The sequence below is a fragment of the Solea senegalensis genome, linkage group LG7 (assembly GCF_019176455.1).
Source record: "Solea senegalensis isolate Sse05_10M linkage group LG7, IFAPA_SoseM_1, whole genome shotgun sequence".
Lineage (NCBI taxonomy): Eukaryota > Metazoa > Chordata > Actinopteri > Pleuronectiformes > Soleidae > Solea > Solea senegalensis.
Genome location: NC_058027.1, coordinates 26414686 through 26441268, shown reverse-complemented (window position 1 = coordinate 26441268; position 26583 = coordinate 26414686). Strand labels below are relative to the sequence as shown.

Genomic DNA, 26583 nt, shown 5'->3' with positions numbered 1-26583 from the left:
CAGTTACAATGCACTGCAAAAACAATGCACACTTCCTGTAACCTAATCGCACCGGTGTCACCGTCAGTCAGGACAACAAGGAAAACAGAGAACAGCCCTAAAAATAGAAAATCCAGACAACCTGGTGCTAAAATAAGCAGAATAAAAGGTTCCTTTGTATGTGCATGACCTTTTCTGGCATAAACATCAACCTTGTCAGGGCCAGTACTCCTTATAGAGATCAAACCCTGGTCCTGATGAGGCATTAACCCATTTTTGAGGAACTGGTGAAGTTTAGGGCTAATATTTGCATTGTGGTTGGGTTAAGGTTAGGATCAGGCATTAGCTGGTCATGGTTAAAATTAGGATAACTCTTTATTTAGGCTGTCAAAATGAATGGTAGTCAGTCGGGGGGAGAGGGAGTATTATAAGTCAGGAAAGCAGTGGGAGGCCGGCTGTTTTCTGTGGACTAAACAGTGAACCCACTTGTTGGGAAAGCTTCCTAAGAGCTAACCCCCAACTCAGAAGACATCTATTTCAAATGCAGTTCTCCTAGTTTATGTCCAAGTATTAAAAAGACATGGTGTAACAGCATTAGAAGCTACATCTATACAACTCAATTTCTATTAAAAAAAATGCAGTAGTTCCATCCATCATTTTCTTGAATATCACTGTGACAAGAGTTCAGCAGATAACAATATTAAGTTTGTTTTGTGCAGACATAACACAAAATTGCTATGAATGCTTAACATTGGACTTTGAAATGTGTCCAATAAACAGGTTTCTATAACTTTCACTCTGGACCAAAGATCCATCTTTAATGAACTGACATTTATTGCCATAGTATAGATCAATAAAGTAAATCTCAAAGTAATTATGATAACATTTTTCGGCTATATCGTCTAACCCTAGAAGCAACAGAAGAATTTGATATGGAGCTGAAACATTCGTCTGGACACAGATGTTTTCATCTTGAAAACACTGTAATTTAATGAAAACACAGTAGTATGGATGTAGCCAGATACCCAGAAAAAAAACTGGGAGCTGGTCTGGAGTGAATTCACTGTGCCACAGCAGGCTGAAACTGTCTGGTCTGCTGCCCTGGGAATGAGAGGGAGTTACTGAGGCTGACCAACTTTAGCCACCACAGAATACTGTCCAAAACACTGGTAACAGAATGTGGAAAAAAAAAATGTGGAAAATATGTCAAGAATCTAGAAGTTTTGGTAATGCAAGAGCCAGGAGAGCTCCAAATCACACGACTCAGGAATGGCAATGGTGCCAGTTTTGGGCCATCAGAGTTCACTTATTTCAACATCCTCCATAAGTCTTTTATAATTAAATTAGCAATGCTGAATTTAAGCTTAATTGCTGACGTTCGCTTCCCACAGCCTCTGAAATGCAGTTTTTCCCAGTACGTAGATCAATGTAAACTGGACATCTTTGGGTATGTCTGCCAAAAACACAAATTTGTCGCCATTTTTAAGCCAAATCGTAGGACGAAATTTAGATCACTAATGGCTAGATACTACACAGGACAACGAAAACTGATTCTAGCCACATCAAGAGAGTCCTACTGTAGCAACACATCAGACAAAACAGGGAAAAACAGCAGCGTTCCTCCACCCAGCAGTCAAAAGCACGCTACTGTATGTATTATTACTGTATTATTCACAATCTATCAACTTAGTGGCAGCAATTGCACACGTTTAAGAAATGACTTTAAAGGCACCCAGTTCAGTCATCGCACAAAAAAGATGATGAGCTCAGTCTTCAAACGGAAACATCCAGAGATCCATTTTTTCTCTTTTAACGCACTGATGCACCGCTTACATCAGCAATGAAATATTCATGAACACTGGTCTCAAACACATACAGTATATAACACACCAGAAACTGATACTGTCAACAGACGTGATAAATTCCACTTCCTTGATAGTTGACCTAGAAAGAAAAAACACCCTGTGTTTTAGAGCTTGTGTCGCTCGACTGTCAAGCTCACGCTCAAGAACTTTGAGGACTTCCATGAAAAGTTATGAACAGAGGGAGACCTTGACAAGGCTGTCACATCAATAAAACAAACGGCCCGACACCCCGAACGAACAAACACTCTGTTTTTTTTTAAAGTGTACCAGGCAAGAAAATAAACTGTTATCTCTATAGCACATTTAGGAAACATATTTCTGCTAAGTTGGCAGGTTACCACATTACTTGGAACATTCAGACACAAATAAGCACCTCCTAAGAGTGCAGTGTAGGAGAGAACAGCTTGGAGCGTGATTGGAAGTCCTGACATGCTCTGGAAAATGAATTTCAGGTGCAACAAAACATAATAAAGGGAAGATAGAGAGGTGTTTATTTGTTGGCTTTATATTAACTACTTTAGTTAATATAAACTACTTTAAGCCAAACACACAAAGAACCCAAGAACTCGGTGCACTGCAACTTCTGGAAACGCACACAAGGAACGCATCTCCGTCAGTTTATCGACACATGTGCCGCAAATACACACAAGACAATCAAATGCAGAAATGTGCTGCGAAGAGCGCAGGCAGCAAAAGTGTTTCCAGGGGACAAATAAGAAAGTGGTCAATGTTCACTCTGTGACTTTTATGAAGTTACTGACGTTGAATGTTGGAAAATGAGCCGAAATTTAATTTCTTACCGATGTCGTCTCTGTCACTCGCAAATGTTTTCGGTTTCATTGTGTTGAATATTGAACACATTAGTGAAGAAAGTTCCTCCATTTGCTAGCGTTTAGTCGACTTCCATGCATGTTATTGTTTTTATTTTGTTTGTAGAGAAGTACAGAGATCTTGAAAAGCCACAGGCCACCATTAGATTTGTTGTTTTAGCAATGTGAAAATAATGTATAATTATTTATTTATTTACTTTATCAAGAAAATATGGAAAACATTAGGGATGGGACACATCCTCTTTCGATGTGATAATCGATATGCCGGGGCAAATATCGATATTTTAATTTAATTGATTAATTAATTATGAATTAAGGCACTCTAAAGTAAACAGTCCCTTGGATGGAAGTTACTTGGTTTACAGCGGGATAATGGTGGAGAAAGCAACATTAAAACATGCTCTATCCACGTTCAAAACATAGACTTTATGCACTTTCTTCCCTATGTTGTGAATAAATCACAACACTGCACTTTTCAAGCTAACGTATCGTTTTCTTCAGTTAGACAGATATCACATTGTATCGCTATATGATTGTCTCGCAATATGCGGACAGATACACAGAATCGTTGCATCATGACATTATTGGTATCGTGGTCCAATAATACCACATCGCATGAGGTACCCTGTGATTCCCACCCCTAGAAAACATGTATGCAGTTTTATTTTTAGAAAATATGATAAGCTTCTACAGGTTAAAAAAGAGTCGTAGAACATTAAATAGGTAAAACCTGCGTTTGTTCAACTGTTTCACTTCGACAAATATCTGCTGTGAAAAGGGTTTATTTTGGACACGCTTGAGCATTACATTACACATGTTGTTTGAGTTAAACTCAGTGACAGCTCATTAATATACCAGACCAAACTTCATTCCAATACAAACGTCAACGATCACAGAACTTGACAGGCAAAAACAACAAACGCTGGTCATGCGCCGAGACTTAATTATTTGGGTTCAGTGACCTTGGCTGGACCAGCCTCCTTGAAATAGTCTTTCAACAAATAAGACTGTCCATATTGATGACATCCTGTTCAGCGTGCCTGAACGCAAAACTACTGAGAAGGTGTTTCCAAACTGCACCCGACATACACCGCAGACAAATTAAAACACACCCAGAAACTTCAGATTATCAGCATTTTAATGATTATCGTCCATCTGTCTGTCCGATTGTATTACCGGACATTCAACAGACTTTCAAATTCTGAATCTGTCTTTGATGAAAAACCAAAACAGCAAATCCACAACAAAGTTTCGACAAACTACCTGGGGAAAAAAAAGGTGACAGCTGAGCCGCAAATACAGTAAATCAGTTGTTTCCCATGTGGTTCGTGTCAATAAAGTTCAAGTCCCCACCCATGAGGTTTTAAATTGTCATGGGTTTATTCTCCATGAAGCTTCTACACCGCAAGAATGACGTCTGGGACGGCCCCGTAGGAGAGACATTTTGTACTGTGTTAAATATGATCCTCAGGGTAACCAGTTTTCCCTCCCTTTTCTTTCCTGTGTAGCTAAACTAAGCCTGAAAACAACACAACAAAACCTGATCTACAATCTCAATACAGCATCTCAAATTCGCCACGGCGCAGACCGACGGACGGACGGACACCTCAATACTGCAAATCTGTTACAACTTAGTGGGACTCCTATTACAAAGAAGAAGAAGGAGAAGAAAAAAAAAAATCACTTGCAGCCATCATAAAAAGAAGCTCCACCCAAATGCTGCATTCCTCCCACACTGCTGCCTCCATTAGGCCAGTTACAGGCTTTTAAATGTTCACCTCATTGTTTTCATTGTAGAAGGGCTTATCAGATCTAAGCCTGCATGCCCTTTTCAAAAACCACACCACAAAACGACTGCTCCGCCTCCCAGGTTGTCCTCTGTGTGTGTGTGTGTGTGTGTGTGTGTGTGTGTGTGTGTGTGTGTGTGTGTGTGTGTGTGTGTGTGAGGACGCTAGGTCAAACAGACCTGGTCACAGAGGAGTGTTCCGTCCTCCGTGACATGTTAACAAGCCAAAAACTACTCCATCCACAGATAAAAAACACTTTCCTCTAACAAAACAACACAGAACAATAAAAGGTCACTTCAGTGGGTTGCATGGGTTTCATCACGTACTGACAAAAGCATAAAAGGTCTTTAGCATTGTTTTGCTTTCTAACCTGAACAGATTTGGTACAATTTAAATGAGCAGGGAAGCTGGTTCGGTTTGAAGGCTGCCCAGACTTATCTCATGGCCACCAGAGCAGATGGTAAAGTGCATTGTTTAACTAATTACAATTTAGTCGCTCTAACCAACTTCCCCCCGAGGATTAATAACATATTTCTGATAAGAGCCAAATTAATTGTCTTCATTCCTTGAAGTGATGTATTAATCCCTCCCATTTACATTAGCAGTGTTTATACAGGGATTACATGTAAAAGCGTACTTAGTTTTATTTGGCATGGACGTAGTTGCCCAATGAGCAGCACAAAATATGAACCACGGCCAAACCTTCTCACTGCGACTTAAACATAAACATGGGGAAAAAATCAAGTAAAACACTGGTAAACTGGTATTTTTTTCCCCTGAAACAGGCTGACATTTATCAGCGGTTAGGGTTTAATTTACGCTTTTTGCGAAGCTTTAAAATATATCACGTTAACAAGGGCTTAAGTATGTGTCTGTTGTACCGTGTGTGTTGATTTTGGTTTTAGCCACTTTCATGCCTTTTTAAATTGACAAATACAATGATTTGAAATTAACTGAATTAAACTGAAATAGGTAGCGAATACCTATTAGGTCTGTGGCGCCCCCTCTTTCCAAATGGTTAGTGTGAAATATGGCAACTGCTTATCTGGTCCTTGTAGCCTTGTAGTCCCAAACCAGTGCAGGACTGGACTGGACTGCACTGGTTTGGGACCTTTTATTTACTTAGTTAGTGTACTCTACTACTTTGTTTTGGTCATGCTGGCTGTGCAAGGCTAATGAATGAATGATCTTTTAATTAATTAAACTGACAGCTCTTCTGTCTATGTTAGATATGTCCTGTACAGGGCATTCCCAACATGACCGCTTACTTTTTTTGTTTTTAGTAAACAAGGAATTGCTTTAAGAAATACCTTCACACATATGAAACCCACTAGAATGACTCTAAATGCTGTAGTATATACACTGGACCCTCAGGACGGTCGTAAAAGACATCGTTATGTCAGAAAACCTGAATGTCTGTCAACCCTGGCCAAGGTTCAGCTCGCTTTGGGGCGACGCTCTACAGGACCAGAACATGAGGATGCTACCATAAACTGTTAAATTTGACCGTGCTGTTGACATACTTTGTTTTGCAGTAAAATATACAATAGGTACAAGTATTCGCTTTAAGGTCTGAGTGAGAATGCTATGTCTGAAACTATAAGTGGTGGAATAACGTCTGTATTTTACAGCGTCAAATTCATGTAGTATCATATTGATCGGACCATTAATCATCCAGATTTTTTTTTTCTCAATACTATTTAGTATTATAGTATACATAGATACTAACAAACCAGTGGTTCTTTCATGTGTTCAAGTGAAAACCTCAACTGTTTCTGTTTGTTGAAAAGAGAAACGGAGCATTCCTTGGGTTATTATTATCACATATGCACAAAAAGTTGTTTTTCCCATTTCAGAACCAACATTCTTTAAATGCCTCAAACTTCCCTCCGTCTGTTGTGTGTGACCACGCGAGCGTGCGTGTACATACATGTGAGCAAAAAGCCAAAGGGGTGCCTGTCCATGTATTTGCATGTCCCCTCTGCACATCTGGCTCTTGTTACAGCCCCTGTGACCTGTGTGAGGTTGGGCTCCGTCCCAGCCCCCCACCCGCCGCCCGTGGTCGAGCAGAGTAATAACTGAGTGCTGCTGCACTTCCCAGGAACCCTGACAACATGGGTGTTCATTCCTCTGCTCTGGGCGGGAGTGGCCTCCTGCTGACCGTCCTCGGACATCCTTCACCACAGACACCGAATCATCAATATATTGTTTTTGTCTTGAGCTACAGCCTCACTGCTACTTTTCACACAATATTTTCATTGAATTAACACAAAAAAAAACAGAATTTCAAGTATGCTAGCCCAGCCAGAAATGACAAAAATAGACCCATATCAGAATGTAACTTTGAATTATTTATCCAAACCGACCGTGGTGTTTAAGCCAGCTGCTCTTCTGAACTCTTTAAATCCGATTTCCATAACATCATCCGACAAAATCTTCATTCAAAAAGGTTTAAGATTAAGAATGTGTGAGATGAGATTTACACTTTCCACTTTAAATTATCATTCGATGAGACTGCATTGTAGCTGGCAGCCATCGCCGCTCTTCGCTGTAGGATTAGGACACTTCAAAGGAGGTAAATATGACTGACCGTGAGCAGGTCCAGCCAAAATCAATAAACACATAAGAGCAAATGCACATTTGATGTCAGCCGATGTGCTTTAAAGCACATGTGACGCATACAGAGGGAAGTCTCAGGCGATTCTGGAAGTTCTACAGAAATATAAACACTGCACTCCTAACTGTTTATATCAATTTATTTTTAAACATAAACCATTGGAACGTGTGTTTGTTTGGGTTTTTTGCGTTTCCATTAGGAAATAGTACAAAAATAACCAGCCCTGTTTTGGCAGCCTACCCTTAAGGTAGCACAGTAAAATGGTAGGGTATGGTCCCGGTGGAGCCAGACTGGCTACACCCACGATTGGCTGATTGGACGACAGAAAAAGCGGCACTCCCTTGCGACTGGCGTTCCTTCAACGCCCGCAGTCTCTACTCTTGACATCTTGATTGTGTCGGTGTCTGCTGTTCGATGTCGTCGCACCGGTATGACGTCACACTCTGTGTCTCGCTGAGGTGGCCATCGTGGCGGCATACCCCGCCTACCAAGTAAAAAAGGTACTCTGTGTGTTAACCATCTTTTAAAAGTCTTATAAAATGTAGTCAACATCTTTTTCCCCCGCTACCTTTATTCTTATTTTGTTTCCTTCGAACTGCAATGCCCGTGGAATTCCTGTAGTCCATAAGTAACACGCTATTGACAAATTTGAGCACTTAAACAAGATTGGAGATTCTACAAGGTTGGCCACATTTTTCTGAAAATGCAATGTCTGCTAGTGTAAATACTGCAGTGAGAGCAATCGAGGCTCACCTTGTGCCGTTATTGGATTTCTGAAATGCTGTGTCAGCTCTTTCACTTCCTGAAACTATTTACAAAGATTTCCTATAAATTGTTTTACATTGATTCGAGGAATGAGAACATGACATACACTGCAGGTTTCCTGACAGATTTAAACAGATTAAACCTTTCAAAACAACTTTGTCCCAGCCCATTTGAGAACGCAGACACCGACAACACAATTATTGTGTCAGCTACCGTGTTTTACGGCAGTAATCAGTGTGATTTCGGCGTGTAGTGGCTCCACGTTCATTCGTCTCGACACGGGAGTCTCCAGCAGAGCAGACACGATACGCTTTTAACTTTCAAAGGAAACCACCTGCACCAAGATCTGGTCAGCTTAGTGAGAGAGGCTGGAGCGCGGAATGAAGGGAGCCTCTTTTATTGAACAAAAACAGAAGGACCAAAGGCAGTGAGACCAAAGCCACTGCAGAAATGAACCGTTCTGGTGCAGATGAACCATCCTGAGATGAAAAACAATGCAGTCATCTGTGGATGAAAAAGCCTGGCCTCTTAATGAGTCCGGAATACCAGTAACTGGGCCAAGAATCCAACAGTTCTGACTGAACTGGGTGTGCAGCGTTATCATTACTGCACTTCAAAGCCGCACCATCTCTACAGGACACGCTTCACCGACTGCATGGAGCTGTGCACTCGGCTCCAGCCATCAACTCTCATTGGCTTAAGTAGGACAGAGCCACAGTGCACACGGAGTGGTCCGTTAAAGATTAATGAAGATACTGCACAAGTTAACCAGCTCACAAAACATGCTTACACATTATAAAATATTTAGATGTGGCAATCTATAAAGCCTGGGGGCTGTGCTTGACTCTAGGACCCGGGAAAGGCCCTCAGGGTGCATAGCACGCTGGTAACGCAACATGGGTGAACGGAAACGGCAACGCTGTCTTGACAGCAGGTGAGTGTCAGGGCAAATGTTGATATATTAATGAATAAATGAAGGCAGTAAACGGCCAGTTTCACTCGCCGGGCGTCGCTGCTCCGTGTCTCACGGTGGCGCCGTTTAAAGGGGAAACTTGGGCACAAAAACTGAAAAATGGTAGAGGAAGCTACGTTAAGAGATGCTGTTTTCTTATATATCGTGACGTGTCGCTATAAATATATTTATTACAACATATTTAATATATCTTGATCATCGATTAACAAGACTTCCGATTGTTTCAGCTTCTTAAACGTGAATATTTTCTTCATTTCTTTGCTCCATATGACAAAGAAATTATCAAAAATGAATCATTTTGGTTTGGGGACAAAACGAGACATTCGAGGACGTCATCATTTCCTGGTTTGACAAACACTGATCAACATTTTTCTGTACAGGTTTTCTGACATTTTATGAGCCAAATGATTACTCGATTAATCGTGCAAATAATCCACATACTAATCAATTATGAAAATAATCATTATTTGAAGCTCCACCCACCCCTAATGGCCTGTATATCAGAAACTATTATGCACACTAAACAAACAGAAATTAAAAAAGGTCCTATGTGGAAACTTTGAAGCTTCAACAACACCAGCGGAGTAATCACTTTGTTACAATCTCACCATTACATGTCACCAATTATTACATACTGTTGCATGCAATAATATTGTTAATAATAACAATAATTGTTAAGCAGCTCTCTGCATTTGTTTAATCAGTTAGTGACATTTTGTCACCTTCACACAGATTTCTGTGCAAAGCGTTAACACTTGACCTTCTTTTTATACATTGCCATTAAAGAGAATTGTATTTTTATTGTTTTATCACCCAACCATGTGTGAATTTAATCCTGACGGGACTTTTATGAGGGCGTTGAATCGTGGGTTTTTTTTTTTTGGAGTATGATTTGCGTTTGGTGGTAAAGCAGCTCATACAAAAGACGAAGCACCTGTGTGCGGAGCTGCTGCTCTGAGCGCTCAGCGTGCAGCGTCTTCACATATCGTTCCTGTGCGTTCTGTATCCTGTCAGATGGATTTCCAACTTCACTTCCCCATTTCCCTGCTGTTAACTGCATCAGTTCTCCAGAGTCCAATTATGACTCCTTACCTGCAGTTGCTCATTTCTTGTTTTTTTCTGTGCAATTAAGTTTGAACTGTAATAATCCCAGTCCTCAGCAGAGAACACAGGACAAAATGCTGCATCCAAACAGCTGCATATTCATTTCAAAACACATCCCATCTGCTTGGGTACATTACCTCCTCGCTATAAGAGTTTCTGAGCACCTCACACAGGGAAGTTTGGCATTGTTTTACTCCGAAAACATTCGGAGAGAGGGACGCAGTTATACATATTTGCCTTTTGTGATTTCTTGGGTGAAAGTGACACCCTCCCTTTCTGCGGATTCTGATACAGATAGACCTACATTAAACACTACTGGCACTACTTTTGTTTGAAAACTCCAGGGATGTGTTTCAGTTTGGACAAGCAAAAACACAGACTTCTAGAAATGATGATACAGCTGCTTCCTGATTGGTTGTTTTCAGTGACAACTGTGAATTTAACGCTGTGAATTTAACACTCTATTATTTTCAGTTTCACCTCATCTTTGGTCTCATAACAGACATCCTTGTGCGTCATTTTTAAAAACGGTTGTTCCATGTTAGATTAGATTAGTCCACAAACCAAAATGATTCAGTTTTAATGATTTCTTTGTTATGTGGAGCAAAGAAATTAAGAAAATATTCACATTTATGTATACAAACATATATATTTATATGTATGTATATATACATACACATATATACATATATATATTTATATGTATGTATATATACATACACATATATACATACACACACATATATATATATATATATACACACACACACACATATATAAATATGTATATATACACACATTATTTTTCTTTATATGTATATACTATTACTATTATACTATATACTATTTCTTGTTTACTTTTTGCTGGTATTTTTGAGTGGACAGCAAAGTAAGAATTTCATTGTACAGGGAAACGTGTTTCTTTACTGTGCATATGACAATAAACACTTTGAATCTTGAATTTAAGAAGCTGAAACAACCAGAAATCTTGTGTTAATCATGAAAAAAGCTTAAATTTTCATGATAAATCGATGATCAAAATAGCAGATTCATGGAGTACTTGTTTCAGCTCTAGATTTAGCCTCAGTTTACTTCAGTCTGGAAAGAAGAACAAAGTCAATTTAACATAATTCACACAAAAAATGCAACAGGAAGACAACAGGAAGCTCTTATGTAATTATTTTTGACACTGCGTGCATAGTAATGTCCAGTGAACCATTTATGCGAGCAAATTAACGACAGGGTACCTGCTCTAAATGTTCATCCATGTAAATGTGGTGTAAAAGCATGTAAATTATACCCCATTATGTCCCTAAGAGGATTAAACGCTGTAAAGATAGATACTGTAAGTAATGAGAATTTTTTTTACGGAATGTTGGGCTGAATAAAAGTGCAGGAGAAAACCAACCAAGTGTGGAACAAAAAAAGATTAGAAGTTCATTCCTCCACCATCTTTCCAACTGAGAACAAAAAAAAGTGTAGATTAAAGTGAACTTCTTAGAGAGGCTACTTTAAAATGCAATGCTGCAGCTGATAGAAGAGTGCCATTTCATATAATCCATCAGAAGTACAGATAATATCCATCTCTTCTGCTCTCCCTTTAATCTCGTGCTGAACAGAATATTAATAGTTGCTGTGAGAAAGCCAAACCTCTTCAGAAAAGAGACTTCAGAAATCTGCACATTAGAGCGAGAGACACACAGGCCAAGACGGTGCCATGGAGTACAGCGAGGCCCACGACACAATCCGTCCTAACATGCAAAGCCCTGCAGAGGACCAGGGGAACAAGCTCTGACGGCATCTGGTCTCAGATAAACACAGCAGCCGCTTTTCAAATCCACCACCGGCAACAGAAACCACTGTTGACAAGAGGGGGGAAGTGACAGGTTTCTGAGAAACGCTAGGTTTTTAACTTTAGTTGTTACATTTCCTCTTTGGAAGGAAATGCATTTATCCTGCGTACTCAAACAGAACTGTTTGTTGCGTCTGTTGTCAAAAACGTGGCGTCCGTTTACACCTGGCGTTGGAATGCATTTTCTGTGATCAGATAGCGATTCACCACATGCATTTACACGTGGTATTAACACGATCTGATGATGGTTCCCAGAGTGGGAACCAGTTATGCATTTCATAACGTGGGTGGAGGAAGCAGGAAATGCAAACATTTTATTGAAAATGATGCAATGAACACTTCCTAGACAAACCAGCTTTCGTCCAGGTCAGGCAGACTTAAGCCACAGGTTTAAAGTTGCTTTTGCGTAATTGTGAATACACTTGTCGCAATTACCGTGCCCCAGCCTCACCTTTGTTTTGAAAGAGTGTCGTCTTTAACTGAGATTGGCACCACAAAGACAAAGGCAGAGGCAGAATTGTTGTCATTCCATGTTGTAAAGAGGGAGTTAAGTTAACAGCATCTTAGCCACTTCATCAGTGAGGGAACTTTCATGGGCTGAATACAAGAGGGAGTCGATGGTGAACGCCTCAGGCCATAGACACAAAGGCACATGACTGACCTAAAAATATTAAATGAAGAATTATAAAAGAGCTCTCCATACAATACAACTTTTTACGCCGCTGACAGGCAGCCACATCAAATGAGAAGAGGAAGCTTTTTGTTGCATCAGTGACCTCTACTGATTCATTCTTCAATCCCATCTTTCATCTACCCGATCCTATTCACAGATAAAAGACCAGAAGAATTCCATACAGTTCTTTTTGTTTCTCTTGCTCATCCTCGTCAAATCACTTGGCACGACTACGCCGACGCCTTAGATTTGCTCAAAAACCACAATGTGACGGAGGTGAAACCGAAAACCCCCAAAAACTTTCCCCTTAAAAAAACCACACACACTACAACACAAGTCTGATGATGTGGGCAAGAAAAGGTCTTTAAAATGTAAAATAACCATCCGCAGATGCAAGTTGGCAGTTAATACCCATTAACCGCTGAGTGAGTCAGCCGTTTTTTTTTATTTTATTACTTTAAGTTAGTTTTAATTATTCCCCTTTTTCTAAAATGGCCCTATTATGCTAATACGCTGATACGTTTCCACATCACATGGTCACACAGCTTGTTTTTTTCTTCTTTATTTGAAAGCACATTGTCTGCTTCTTTTAAGGAACATTAATATCAATATTCCGCGCTGCTGTCGTCTGTGTCATAAACGAAGGGAAGAATTTTAAAGTCGGGTGGAGGAAAGTGAGTTACGGTTTCACACAATGCTGTCACTCAACATTTACTGTAGCATTTCATTACCGACAAGCGAGCGGCCCCGGAGTCCAACTGGCTGTGTTTATTTTTGATTAATCGATACCGACAAACAAAAGGCACGGACTTTAATCCCCTGACACAGAGCTCACAACCACAGAAAGCAGATGTGTCACTTAACTCGGCCTTTGCCATGAATACATTTTATCGTCAAATCAAATGTCCACGATACCAATAATAATCACAAAAGACAGTCAGACACCGAGATTCTCCATTTATTCACAACATCGAGAACAGAAGTGGATAAAGTCTGTGTATTGAACGTGGGGGGGAGCATCTCTTAAACTCTTCTTCGGCCAGGTAACTTCCACCCAAGTTAACATAACCATTCACTCACACCTATAATCAATTTAGAGTGTCCAATTGACCTAATCCCCATATCGCATGTTTTTTAACTGTGGGAGGAAGCCGGAGAGAACATGCAAACTCCATGCAGAAAGGCCCTTGTTCTTCTTACTGCAAAGGCAAGAGCGCCAACCACTACACCGACCGTGTGGATATTTTGACCCATCCCTCGTAAACAAACAAATCAAACTAATCCCTAATTGCTAACATCTCCTTCACTCACCACAACAATGTTGTCATAATCATGTTTGTCAACCAACCACTAAAGTTGCCAGCCACGGAAATGAGACAGCGGCACTAAGCGCCGAGCCCTCGTGTTGCTGCTCTTTAATCATCGCTCGCGCAGACACCTTCCAGACAAAGCGCTCAGTGTGTCGTGATGACGAGACATAAAACCACCCCGACACGTTTATGGTGGAGGTTGTATGGATGCTATAGTGTGAGCACAGCGGCGGCGGGAATAAAAACAACCATCGCAGGAGCTATAAAACCTGCCCAGCTGCATTCTTTGATCCTCCCCTCAAAGCCTCCCGCCTGATTCCAACACCTGCACACAGTCAGACGCACGGCTACACGCACGGCCTCGCAGCACAGGCACGCCGCGTCTGGCAAATCTCGCTCTCCATCAGCTGCAGGCAAAAAAAGGGACGCAGGTATAAAAGCTTTGTTCGCTCGCAGCTCTGAAGTAACACAGCTTTGTTTTCATCAGTGAACGCTGATGGTTCTCAGCACCGGGAGAGGAGAGCATCTCTACTGCAGTCGTCACTTATTGTTTGAGCTCAACTTTAAAAAGTGGATGAACAGCAGATTCATCAAGGACACGCCGAAGGCCAAACAGACGCCACGGATATTGTTCAGACACAGTTTCTGATGTTTTGGGCTTCAACTTACAATTATTTCCATAAATTATTCATTTATGGAGTTTGACAACCGCAGATCAGCGGTTTCTGATATTTAATGGACCAAACGATTACTCCATTAATCGTGAAAGTACATATTAATCGAAATATTTGCTAATTGCAGTTCTAGATCAAACGCTAACGCACAACTGCTAAAAGATATTTCACCTCGGATTTGTGGAAGATTTCGCGTTTTTACTTTTTCTGCCAATACAGAGTTGTTGTTTTTTTTAAATCTACCCAATTTGAAAATGTTTTAACTTCAACTATATGACCTCGACCTAAGCTCGAACCAAAGTATCCAGACATATTATCAAAATGACATTGCCATTAAATGTTCCATTTTCTGTCAATCTAAGATTCTGATTCCTCGCGTTTCCACCACGGTACAGTTTGGAATGGTCAAGCCCTCGCATGGGAGTGACGCTGTCGTGTCGCCCAATCAGCTGACGGTCGTGGGTCGAGCTCCACCCGTACTTTACAATTACTCTGGGGAAGGGTACCGAAAAAAAGGAAAGATTGGGGCCGGGTTATTTTGGTAGTATTCCTAAGGCAAATGGAGCAAAACCATGTGAATTTTATCTATTTTTATTTACATTTTCACACGTCAGGAGACTCCTGCAGTGAGGGAACAGCTTTGAACAAGCACAGGGCTGTTCTCCTCCTGAGCAGTGAATAGGTGCCTGTGTCAGGAATTTCAGTTTGATATTTAGTATCAATGGTCACGTTAGGATAAACGGGAGGTAAATGTCAAGCGGTGAAAAATGATTGCCGGTGTACTTTTCCGTCAAGAAACACACACACACTTGGTGCAGAAAAACTTACTCCGGTGTAGAAATGTAACTCTTTAATAAGGAGGATAAGTGGATTCAGTAAATACCTGGAACATCTGTTTTCACTCGAGTACATGTTTCGCATTGGAGGGAGCTAAAGGCTAGGTCTTGGTTTAAAAGGGACTCCTGCTCTGACAATTTCTTGAACGTCTTACTATCAAAACTCGTCAATCTCACTCTGGTTTGCCTCCTTCAAATTATCACAAAACTGTTTGCAAACAAGTTGCTGACACAACAGGCCAAACCATCTTCAGTGTGTAGTTAGGTGGAATTGTCTGGATTCCCCCGCCATTCGCAGCCAATACATAGTTAAAGGATTTAAGTGTGTAGGATTACTCATTAGTCTGCTGCACGATGTGATTCAGAGCACAAATAACATTCCTGGTCATGACCATTGGGACCAAAGTGAAATCCCTGGAAAAGCTGCCGTTGCTGCGTGTGAGGCGGCTGTGATTCATTGAGTCAAAGACAAAAGACGCATATGTTTAGCACGAGAACTAAGCTCAGAGGCGATATACGATATACTTTTTTTTTTGTTAAGCGCTGTGACAGAACATCTCTAATTGTGCCTGAATGTCTTATGGTCTGTTGAGTGATTTGAAAATGACGTTTACTACTGTTTAAATAATAAAAAAAGTCACTGGTAGAAAATAGTCTGGTGTTTGTTTGATGATGTAAATGAGAGCAAGTGCAAGGTTTTCTCTATGGAAACTGGAAACAGGGTATAAACAGGGTATTTACATGCTTTACAAGGTCTGTATTTAAAAAAGAGAATCCACTGAATGGTTAAAGCTCTGAGTTTATTGCAAATGAAGGTCTATGAGACACACGACATATTAAAAGAATAAAAAACCTAGCCGGCCCCTTTAAGATCTACTGACTCAGGGCAGACAGTCGAGCCCAGAGATCAGACCAATATGGTGAAGCAGCTTCTAGCGCTTTATACGCTGCATATGGTTATACAAGTGGAACTCTTTCCATTTTTAATCTTTTGCTGAATTCAATTCGATTCTCAATCTTTTTTTTTGTTTTTCTTTTAGCACAGATGGGTCTGACATTTTGTTACTGGGTTTTGTTCAATTGTGTTTTTTTATTATGTATTTATTGTCTCTTAAATTTTTGTAATTTTGGTTTTATGTGAAGCACATTGAGTTGCTACACAAATAAAGCTGCTGTTAAACAAGACTTGAGATCTAATTTCCACTGTCAAAGGGGGAAGTCAAAGAATACAGATCTATAATTATTCTTTTTAAAATGAGGTCAGTTCATGATAGACAGGAGTCTGTCAAAGCTGAAGTAGGTTTGAGATGTATTAACAAATAGATACAATATTTGAGGTGTGTCACAAACAGATCGACCAATATGGGTGTTTCTATGATTTTTTTGGACCTGTAAATTTTGTTATGTCTAAAATGAGGAAGTAGGTGCCGTCACCCATGACATGACAATATAACTGTGTAGGGTGGTTGGCTTTTTGTGTGCGTCTAATTTTACATTATGATACATGGGAAATTTGGGTCCATGGACAAATTTGCTCAATTTTACCAACATCTTATAGGGACTAGTTAAGATTTACGTGTATACAGTATGACTTAGCAAAAAATAAATTTTCTTGGAAATTATTTGTTTACAGATATGGCTGTAAAAAATACTCACTACATTATGCACAACGTTGGTTTTGTCACAATATACCATCTTTAAAAAGAGCATCTCCATCGTAAAAACATTCACCAACACTTGTTATTGTCATGCTGAAAATGCATGAGTGGGGAAGCAAAACAACCAGCATAACGAAAAACTAATGTGTTGCTCTGTGTGCATCAGTCAAACCAGACAAAACCAAAGATACAATGGCAAGACATTAATACTGGTTTCCACAGCAGTTTTTAAATTACTCATCTGAGATATTCTATGTGAAAGAGTGTTTTGTGTCTAGATAAGCCAAAGGTTTTATTTACTTACATGTCCGTGGTTGATGAATCCATGTTTATTGGCAATTTGATCGGCCACCTCCTGACCTCCGGGAATGTGAACGGCCCATGTGTTGGTGTAGACGTTCGCACCCAGTGCTGGTTCTAGCCCAGAAACCAGCAGGACCAACAAAGGCCCAAATAGCAACTCCAGCAGCCTTAGCCTGTGGCCTTCAGAGGGCGACGGAGAGCCAGAAGCCATGGATTCTCTGAATGCAGCGCGGGGTCTGAGCAGACGGGTCGGGTTGCCCACAGTGTGTGTGCAGCTGCGCTGGGAGACAAAGACGGGGACGGTCACGGCTCACCTGATGGAAAAATAAACAAAAGAAAATGAATACATTACATTTACACAAGTTCAATACAATCAGTCCAATACTGGTCAAAATCACTGGATCGTATATCGAGGAAAAAGAAAGCCTAAATATCACATAAACGCATCAATAACCACAGTCGCTAAAAATAAAAAGCAATAACAGCATTTTAAGTTAGCTACTTACATTGACAGAAGCAGAATAATTGTTACGCTGTTGGAACATTATGTTTTTAAAATGGCAGTTATGGTGTAATTTAAAAAGTAAGTGATCTAAATATTTAATAAACTTAATCCATAATATATGATATCCGATATGGGAAGACTCTCGTGATGAAGATATCGGTAATGTATCAGACATGAAAAACTGGTATCAAGTGGGGGTGGTAAACGCCAGAGACACCAGGAAAGAATATAATGATACAACATTGCAAAATAGTATTTGCAAAACCATTTATTGCAATATATTCACAACAATAGTGAGAATGAGTCCTTGGCACCATCTAGGGGACTGATTTTTTTTATGCTAATCCACAAAAACGGTAACTTCTTCTTCCCTGACCCTCTTTTTGGGGTCCCTGCTCGAAAAATACAAGCTTGATGTGAATAATCTTCCAGAAGCGTAAGCATCATTGTAAAATATTGCATTTTAAAGTAAATTATGCAGTAGGAGCTTCAAAACTCAAGGATGTCATGTAACAACATGTGGACATGAGTTGTGCAAAGTCTGATGAGTTATGCACATCCAGCAACAACAGAAATCTCACACTCTTACAAGATTATAGTAATGGGCACAGGATATCTCAGTAGGTCAAGCTGGCACCACATGAGCCAAGACTCCCTACAGGCATATGCTAGTTCCACAGGAAGTAGTGAGCAAGACTCAAGTCCAGACTTGATGTTGTGGTCAGACACCCATAAGCCAAGATTGGTGTCAACACTCATGTGGGGACATGGTAGAAGACACTTGCGAAAGGAAAATGCTTAGGTATCGTGGGTTGACAGAGGAGAAAAAACAGGACTACGCCCTGGATGCTGAGTGTTACTATGAGCAAGAGCAGCCACTCGAGGGCGGAGCTGATACGCCCTGAGGCAGCAGTGGCGGATCTGCTGAATGAGTGCAACCACGGAGAGAACATGCACGGTGTCAAGAGAGCGAAAAATGATGACCTACAGTTGCTCTATCGTAATATGCCGACTGTCCAGTGATCGCCAAGCCATAACAAAACACATCTAAAACACAATCTTACAAATAAAACAAAGCAATACATCATGGGATAGAGTATCCACAGGGAGAAAACTCAGAGTTCAGGTTATGGTGAAATTATTTATGGACACAATTTTGTCTCTAAGCTCTGCTGTTGATTTAAGCCAGGAAGGTCAGCTGCGCCAAAAGTCTGTTAGGACAATTATCCAAAGTGCTAACACCATTAAAATCCTGAGTTTAGTGGACCGCATTGATTACAGTGCTAATCATAGTGTATGCAGTCACATTTGTTCTCCGGATTCAAGTATACTTTGAGGCAGAGCTTCTCTAGTAATTTTGCAGGTAATAGCCCTCCTGTAATGGCGCGGTCTCCAGGGTTAGCCATGCGGTGGACAAAATGGAGAGTTTCAAAGCGCTGTGCCATCATGCCACACTCCAGAAGACCAAACAAGCTCTCCTCTGAATTTCCAGGGAAAGTTTGCTGTGAAGCAACAATGTATTTTTAAGTGGCTGCAGCAGCTATTACCACAACTCATAGAATAAGTGTTTTGACTATCATCAGTGACGGGGAAAATTAGTCAGTCAAATCTGGTTCAACAGCTGTGACTCTGCACTGAAAAACACCTCGTCTCCAGCTGAGGACAATTTGTGTCCCCCACTGCCTCATGTCGTCCAAACGTTACATGAAAACTCAACACAATTTCACGTGTCAATGAATCTATTGTTTCATTAACTGATGAAATTGGTGTTTAGTCAATAAAAGTTGTGTTTGGGGCTGTAAAATTTTACTGAATATTGATTGTCAACTATTTTAATAATGTATTAGTTTGTTACAACACATTTTCTGACTTTCAGCACCTTCAATGTGAATAATTTCTGGTTTCTTTGTTCCACATGACAAAGAAATCATGTTCTCAAACAAGTTTGGACAATTTGCTATCATGGACATTCAAATGTTTCAAAAGCTGAAATAACACAACTGAATAACTTTGGATAAAACAAGACTTTTTTAGAAACAGAAATAGACCACAAAACGAATTGATTAATCTAGAAAATTATGGATTGTTTTTTTAAACTAAAGTCAACGTTTGTCACAGCTGTAGTTTCATCCTAAGGAACATTTGTCTAGCAATAAGGTTTGCATTGCAGTTTGTTTGTGGCCTACCAGCTTACTCAACAGGGACTACAACCAACGCGATGTTTGTTAACATTATTAATTACATGGGCAGTTCTGGGACAAGAGGATACCGTATCCATTCTGGCAAGCAAATGTTTTGTTGTGCTTCTGTGTCGTGAGTCTTTCAGAATTAATCACTGGAAGTGTTTTGTTATCCTGGGTTCACCTGTAGAGGTTTCTGAATTCTGGTGTCAGCTGAGGTGTGCTGCTGCAGAGATAAATAAAACATTCAGAAAAAAAAAAAAGTTGTTTTCTTCAGAAAGAAAAAAGAGAAAGAAATGGAGAGGCGAAAAAATCTGTCAAACAGCCCAGAATTACAGCTGTCACAGACACTGAGCTCAGAGAGAGTCTGAAAGATGTCAAGTCCCTGAGACTTGAAAAAATCATTCTGGGAAAATGTTTCACTGTCGACTCAATCAGCTGACTGATGATTACACTGTCTGAGAAAGCGACCCGAGAACAGACTTCCAACAAAAGAAAAAGTATTTAGCCCAAGTTTTGCATAGCCAGCTACTTTCGGAAGCATGGAAACATCTGTATCATTAAAGAAAATCCCTGTTTTACTGCTGTTCTGTACAGAGCACAGCGTGCACTGATTAACAGTGTACAAGGGAAAAACAGCAGTGGTGGTGTGTTTCTGTCAATACAACACAACCAAAACGATTTAGCTCCATATACCATATTGACAAAAAACGACTTTAGGATTATTTGGATAACTTTTCCGTGTTCATTCACACTTAAGAAAAGTTACTTCAGACATTTAGTATGTCACTTACTTCAGATATACTGATAGTAAACTTTTCAACATAGATCTTCATCAAATTGCCCCAATACAGAATGTATTTTCAAATAATGTGTAAACAATGTGATCTTTCAATTTCTCAATGTTCTTGGCCACATTAAAACATCATTACCAGGTCATAAAAAATAGCCGGGTTAACTTCTTCAATAGTCACAACTAAAACAAAGATTACAAAAGACAAACAAATACAACTTCTTTTGGTTGAGTCATGTTGTGAAAACCAGGAACTATCAGGTTTAGTCAACTGCAGCTCAAATCGATATTTATAACCCTTGGACCTTTTGCAATCCAGAGACACGCGCAGTTTTTTTTTTGTTGTTGTTTTTTACAACACAATGTACTAAGTAAGTAAGAAACAGTACATGTGTAAAAGGGCGTAGACAGACTGGAAATGGTGCGTCATCAAACACCAGCACAGATAAAGTCATTTTTATTATCTCTGCCATGGAGGTCATGTTGTTGGGCTGGGTATTAACACTCATTTCCTGAATCGCTCGTTTGTGTACCAATTTTGTTTGGTTCTGAAAGATTTTCACTGAACAAATGCTGCCAATTGTACAAAATTTGAATCTCTAATGAACCTCAAACCTGGTGCATCATTAAAAATCCTCTGGTTATATTAATGCACATTTTTTTTAATATGACCACACTGTGTAACACTGTCAAAGCTTGGCAGCTTGGCCTGCACCACACCCTCTTTGGAAGGCGTGATATTATGTTGTTTTGTGACAATGGAGGACAAAACAAACTAAAACTGTTCTTCTGAGCAACAATCACAACAACAACACATCTGAGAAACTAAGTAACACAAACTCTGCAGACTACAGCTGTTGGTTTAGCTGTTAGCTTAGCAAGAGACTATTATCGCAGTTGAAGCTTTATGGTTGCAATAGTCCGTTTGTTTACATTCATTGATATTTATGGTAATTCGGGTAGAGATTAAAAAGCAAACAAAGCAGACTTGGTGGTTCTGCACTGTCTAAGTGCTTCCTCCGGTTAGTCTGGATCTGAGCTGGCATGTCAAGCTGCTAACCCATGCCAGGCATTTAAAACAGAAGATATTCACTCCATAGACATGCAATAACAGCTGACTTCAGATCAGGGCCGGCTTAACTTGCTTAAAGGCATGTTGTTTTCTGCCCTGAAGTTAAAAACCACCAAGGCTGCAACCAATATGTTGTCATTTAAATCCAAATCCGTAAGTATCTGATCTCTCAAGTGCATACCAAATTTTGTTCAAATCTGAGTTCAAGTCCAAAGTCAAGTGTCTCTCAAAGAAAACAAACACCCTGCTCTGCAAAGCCTGTTCTACCAATAATAATAATAATAATATAATAATAAAAAAAAAAACATCTAGAGAAAAAATGTGTCTGTGTGTCACTCACTCAACTCTGTCCTCAGTCCTTAGGTGCAACAAGTAAACAGCAGGTGAAAATGTCCAAAGCTCTGTTTGAGTTTGAGACTCAGCCTGGTATTTAAGTCCATAGACCGATGACCTCATCTGGACACTCAACCACTCAGTTTTCATCTCGTCAGCATGAAAACCCCACACTGTGCTCAACTACTTCACTGCTGGAGGGAAACAAAGCAGACGGCAAACGTCGCACTCACAGTGGTCTTTAGTGTCACCAAAGTAAATGACACCATATGTCAGACGGCAATAACGGAGATTGCAATGGAAAATACAATGTCAAATCATAATTAGCCAAGTGCCATTAAACCCCAAAGGACTATACCATTATTATTTTTACCAAACTTGTCAGGAAATCTTTCTAGATTAAAAAAAAATAAAAAAGTTGACACCTCATTGGTTTATTATTTACATTTTAAATGAGATAAAAACCAGTCACACGCTTTTATGCCCAACGACCCAATCGCTCACACTCAAATATCTTATTGCTGCTGAATCTCATTTTGAGACACGTGTACAAAATCAATATCTCAGTGTGTGCACATTCAAAAAGCCCTGTGTGGCAGTGTGCAAAAGAATTGAGGTGGACCGATTGGTTTTTCAAGGCCGATACCAATTATTACTCGTGAATGAGGCTGATTACCAATATTTGGAACTGATATAGACTTACAGTCACTGAAATTCTTTTAAATATATAAACTCTGAAATGCATTTAACATTAATCGATGTGTCAATCAATATATAAATAAATATATATATATATATATATATATATATATATATAAATATAAATATATATATACATACATATATATGTATGTATATATATATACATACATACACATATATATATATATACATATACATATATATACATACACATATATATATATATATATACCCATTTAAAAAAATATATATACATTTAAAAAAAATTATAAATATAATGATGGCTCATTAGAGGGCAATTCTGGAATTGGAAGATAGTTTAGACAAGTGTGAGAAACTATCGGCACAGTCTTTTATTCTTTTTCTCCTCTTTTCATTTATGTGGAAGTTTGGTAAAAAATCTAATTAGCAGTAAGAGACGGTTGACACGTTGGTGTCAACCGTCAGTCGAAACTGCGGCTTCATAGCAAATGTCCCAGAGGAAGAGGCGGCAGGGAAGCCACAGTAGCCTACTTTGAAATGACTAAATATAAAGTCAGTGATCATTAAAATAAAACATCAACATCAATAATTGTCAAAATGTCCAATATTATCCTCCAATAATCAGCCAGGCTGATAATGAATTGACTTTTATAAAAAAGACTATAACAATATTGAACATATATTTATCAATACGCCAGAAATATAAAAGAGTACCAACTAAAAAATAGAGGTATTTTCTCACATCCCACCAAGTGACACAAATACAGATATTTATAAAATTATAAGGATCTTTGAAATGATGCTGTTTTCTATTGGAAATTGTAGTTTTGTCGGCCTCCCTCTACACTCTACACCAGAGATAAGAACAACAATATGTATGAAGTCCATTAAGGAAATTTGCACAACATGGAACACGAAAACTACTGGGAAGACATGCAAATTACAAGTAACATGCTTTGCATATAAGAGAAGCTTAGCTTTCATTTGGTCCACGCAAGAGGCTTCACAGCATTATTAAATATCCAATGACAATCGGCAACTCATCCGTCAGGTAGAATTACGGTTAGATTTACTTGAGACACCATCAGAACAAGAAGATCCAATCACATCTAAACATAACTTCTGCTGTGGTACTGTGTTTAGTTACACTAACTTTTTTCATACAATGTATTCAAGTGAATCTAGCTTTCAGAAAATGAGTGACGCAGATAATGAGATGTTGCAATATGACACTAAAAATGTAACTCAGTCTCCCATAGTGGCTGTAAAAAGGTTGATGGAAACCAGATTAATGGCAAGTTCATGTGTCAAAGTTCCCTTCAATAATGTACTTGTTGAATGTGCTAGTAAGAGTATGATCAAAACTGTCAACAGCATGTGCTTTTTCGATTAAAAATCTATCACAGATTTGAAAAAATTGAGGATAGCCAATGTCAAACTCATCTCAAAATTGTATGTTCCTTAGTCAAGAGTGAAATCCAAAGTGTCAACAGCACATACAGTACCATGAAAAGACATGAGACAGTTTTCTACTAGAATCTATAATAGCAAACCAAATTCTCAATAAAGGTCAATTTTATTAAAAAGCATGTTAATTGATCACATCAAATGTCAAAGTTTACCCCAATATCATACGTGCCTCAGCCTAAGTGTTCACTGTTATAACAAGAGTATGACCACGGACTGTGAGGAAACATGAACCAATTTTCCACCATAATCAAAAAAAATGAAATCTAGTGTCAAAGCCAATCTTCCACTAGAATTTATGACACATTTTAACCACATTTTCCAGAAAAAGTGAGAAATATAAACTGAAAGCGGGCTATTGATGACATTTAATGTCAAAGCTGGGGTTGTTGTCACAAGAGTATGAGGAAGAAGCACCAACAGCATATACAATGCTGAGAGAAGACAAGCCAGAATTTAAAGAATATTCAGTAAGAAAGATTTGCTGTAGATTTCAACCAAAACCAATGAAAACACTTGATGGCTTCTAATAACAAAGCTTAGCCCAATATCATGTCTAACTTAGAGTGTTCACTGTTGTAACAAGAATATGAAGAAAATAGCTATGAGCGTTCACAGTGCTATAAGCAAGTTTTCTATTCAAATCCAGCTCAAATTTAAAATAGAATTTGAAATTTAGCTAGTCTTATAATGTAAACCAGATAATTGTCAAAGCTCAACTCCGTACTGTACATGCCTTAGCCTAAGTGTTGACTGTCATCACGAGAGTATGAGGAAAATGTGTCAAGAGCATAGACAGTGCTAAGGGAAGACAAGCCACTTTCCTTTTAAAATCTCAAATTTCTTTAAAGAGAATTTTAAAGAGAATTTTAAAAAGAATTTGACGGAAACCAGACACCAATATCATATGTAACTTAGCTTGAGTGTTTACTGGTGTAACAAGAGTATGAACAAAATAGCCATGAGAATTCACAGTGCTACAAGAATGCAAGCAGGGTTTTCTATTAAAATCCATCTCAAGTTCTCACAGAATTTTGAAATTTCGGTTAAAACCTCAGTACTGTACGTGTCTTAGTCTGTTTGCTCACTGCCAAAACAAGAGAATACAAAGCGTTCAAGACCGTTCTCACAGTGCTGTGAAGAAGACAAGGCAGTTTTCCACCACAATGTGTCTAATCCACAAAACAACAGTGAGATATTTAAACGGACGGCACCGAAAGTCAAAGTTAGCCCCAACATTGTACGTGCCTGAGCCCGAGTGTTCACAGCTGGAACAAGAGTATGATCAAAAAAAAGTGTCAACAGCACGTACAGAGATCCTGAGAGAGGACATGGAAGAAGAGAGATCAGCACAGGAAGGAGGAAAACTTCTCCCCCTCAGGCCTGAAGCGCCCAGCACTTTAGGAGCTGAAGTTAAGGGCTTAACGTGCATCAGCTGACTGCGGTTTGGACTCACCTCACAAGTTAAAGTCCGTGACAACAACGCGTAGTCATAATGTGAGGCTCGGAGCGGCGGCAGGAGTGGATCCGATGGAGACTCCTCCACTGGACAAATGTCTCTGGAGCTGCACTGGAGTAGTAGTGCTGCTGCTGCTGTTGCTGCTGCGTTTAAAACGCAAACTTGACGCCGCGGTAGGCTGACCTGCTCCGTCTCTCAGGTGCCTCCCCCTTTTCTCTCCTCTCATCCGCCCCTGACGAACATTTCCAAACCTAGCCGCGCTTCTCTCGCATTGTTTTACTCCTCACTTCCTCTGACCTGCGTGGTTCACTACGACCACCAGGTTTTTTTTCAAATGAAACCCAACAACCACAGAAATCGGAGGCGGCGCAGTCGACGTCACCTCGACGTGTGTGTGTGTGTGTGTGTGTGTATGTATGTGCTTAAGCGTGTGAAATCTCCCCCCTCCCCTTCCGAGTACCTATATACACACAAACTAAACAAAAACCGGGATTAACACAACAAACACGAGGTCCCTTTAGCCCCGCACTCGGTCCCCGCGTGACCGCTAAACTAGTGTGGGGTAAAAGCTGCCGGGGGGAGCAGACGAAAAAACTTACACACGTATCAGTTTTAAGCAGCTTGTGCTCACATCCTGCTCGAGCAGTAGCTTCTCGGTGCCTCACACCGCGGCGTCAGAAGCGACGACGGCGCCGTGAAGCGACAAAAACACCGACAGCGGACGGCAGCTGGCTATAAATAGTCATGATAGCCATCCACAGTGAACCCGCTGAGTGATCCGTACAAGCCTCAGGAAATACGTCACGGCCGTGGTTAAAGTGGGGATGCTAGAGGAACACCTACTTAGCGGGCAGCGGCGCGACT

General features: G+C 39.8%; 1 protein-coding gene across 2 annotated transcripts in view; it reads right to left on the bottom strand.

The window, feature by feature from the left end:
* furina (furin (paired basic amino acid cleaving enzyme) a) overlaps positions 1-26514 on the bottom strand; it is a 96962-nt gene extending 70448 nt beyond the window's left edge. The window contains exons 1-2 of one of the 2 annotated variants that reach the window (XM_044030167.1): positions 26319-26514; positions 17228-17540 (exon numbers count right to left, since the gene is read on the bottom strand). In XM_044030167.1, the coding sequence (XP_043886102.1) occupies positions 17228-17437 (210 nt within the window). In that variant the 5' untranslated portion in view covers positions 17438-17540; positions 26319-26514. Of the gene's footprint in view, positions 1-17227; positions 17541-25716; positions 26045-26318 lie in introns of those variants that run through there. The other variant, XM_044030166.1, reaches the window with a different exon arrangement.
* Between the last annotated feature and the right edge of the window lie 69 nt (positions 26515-26583).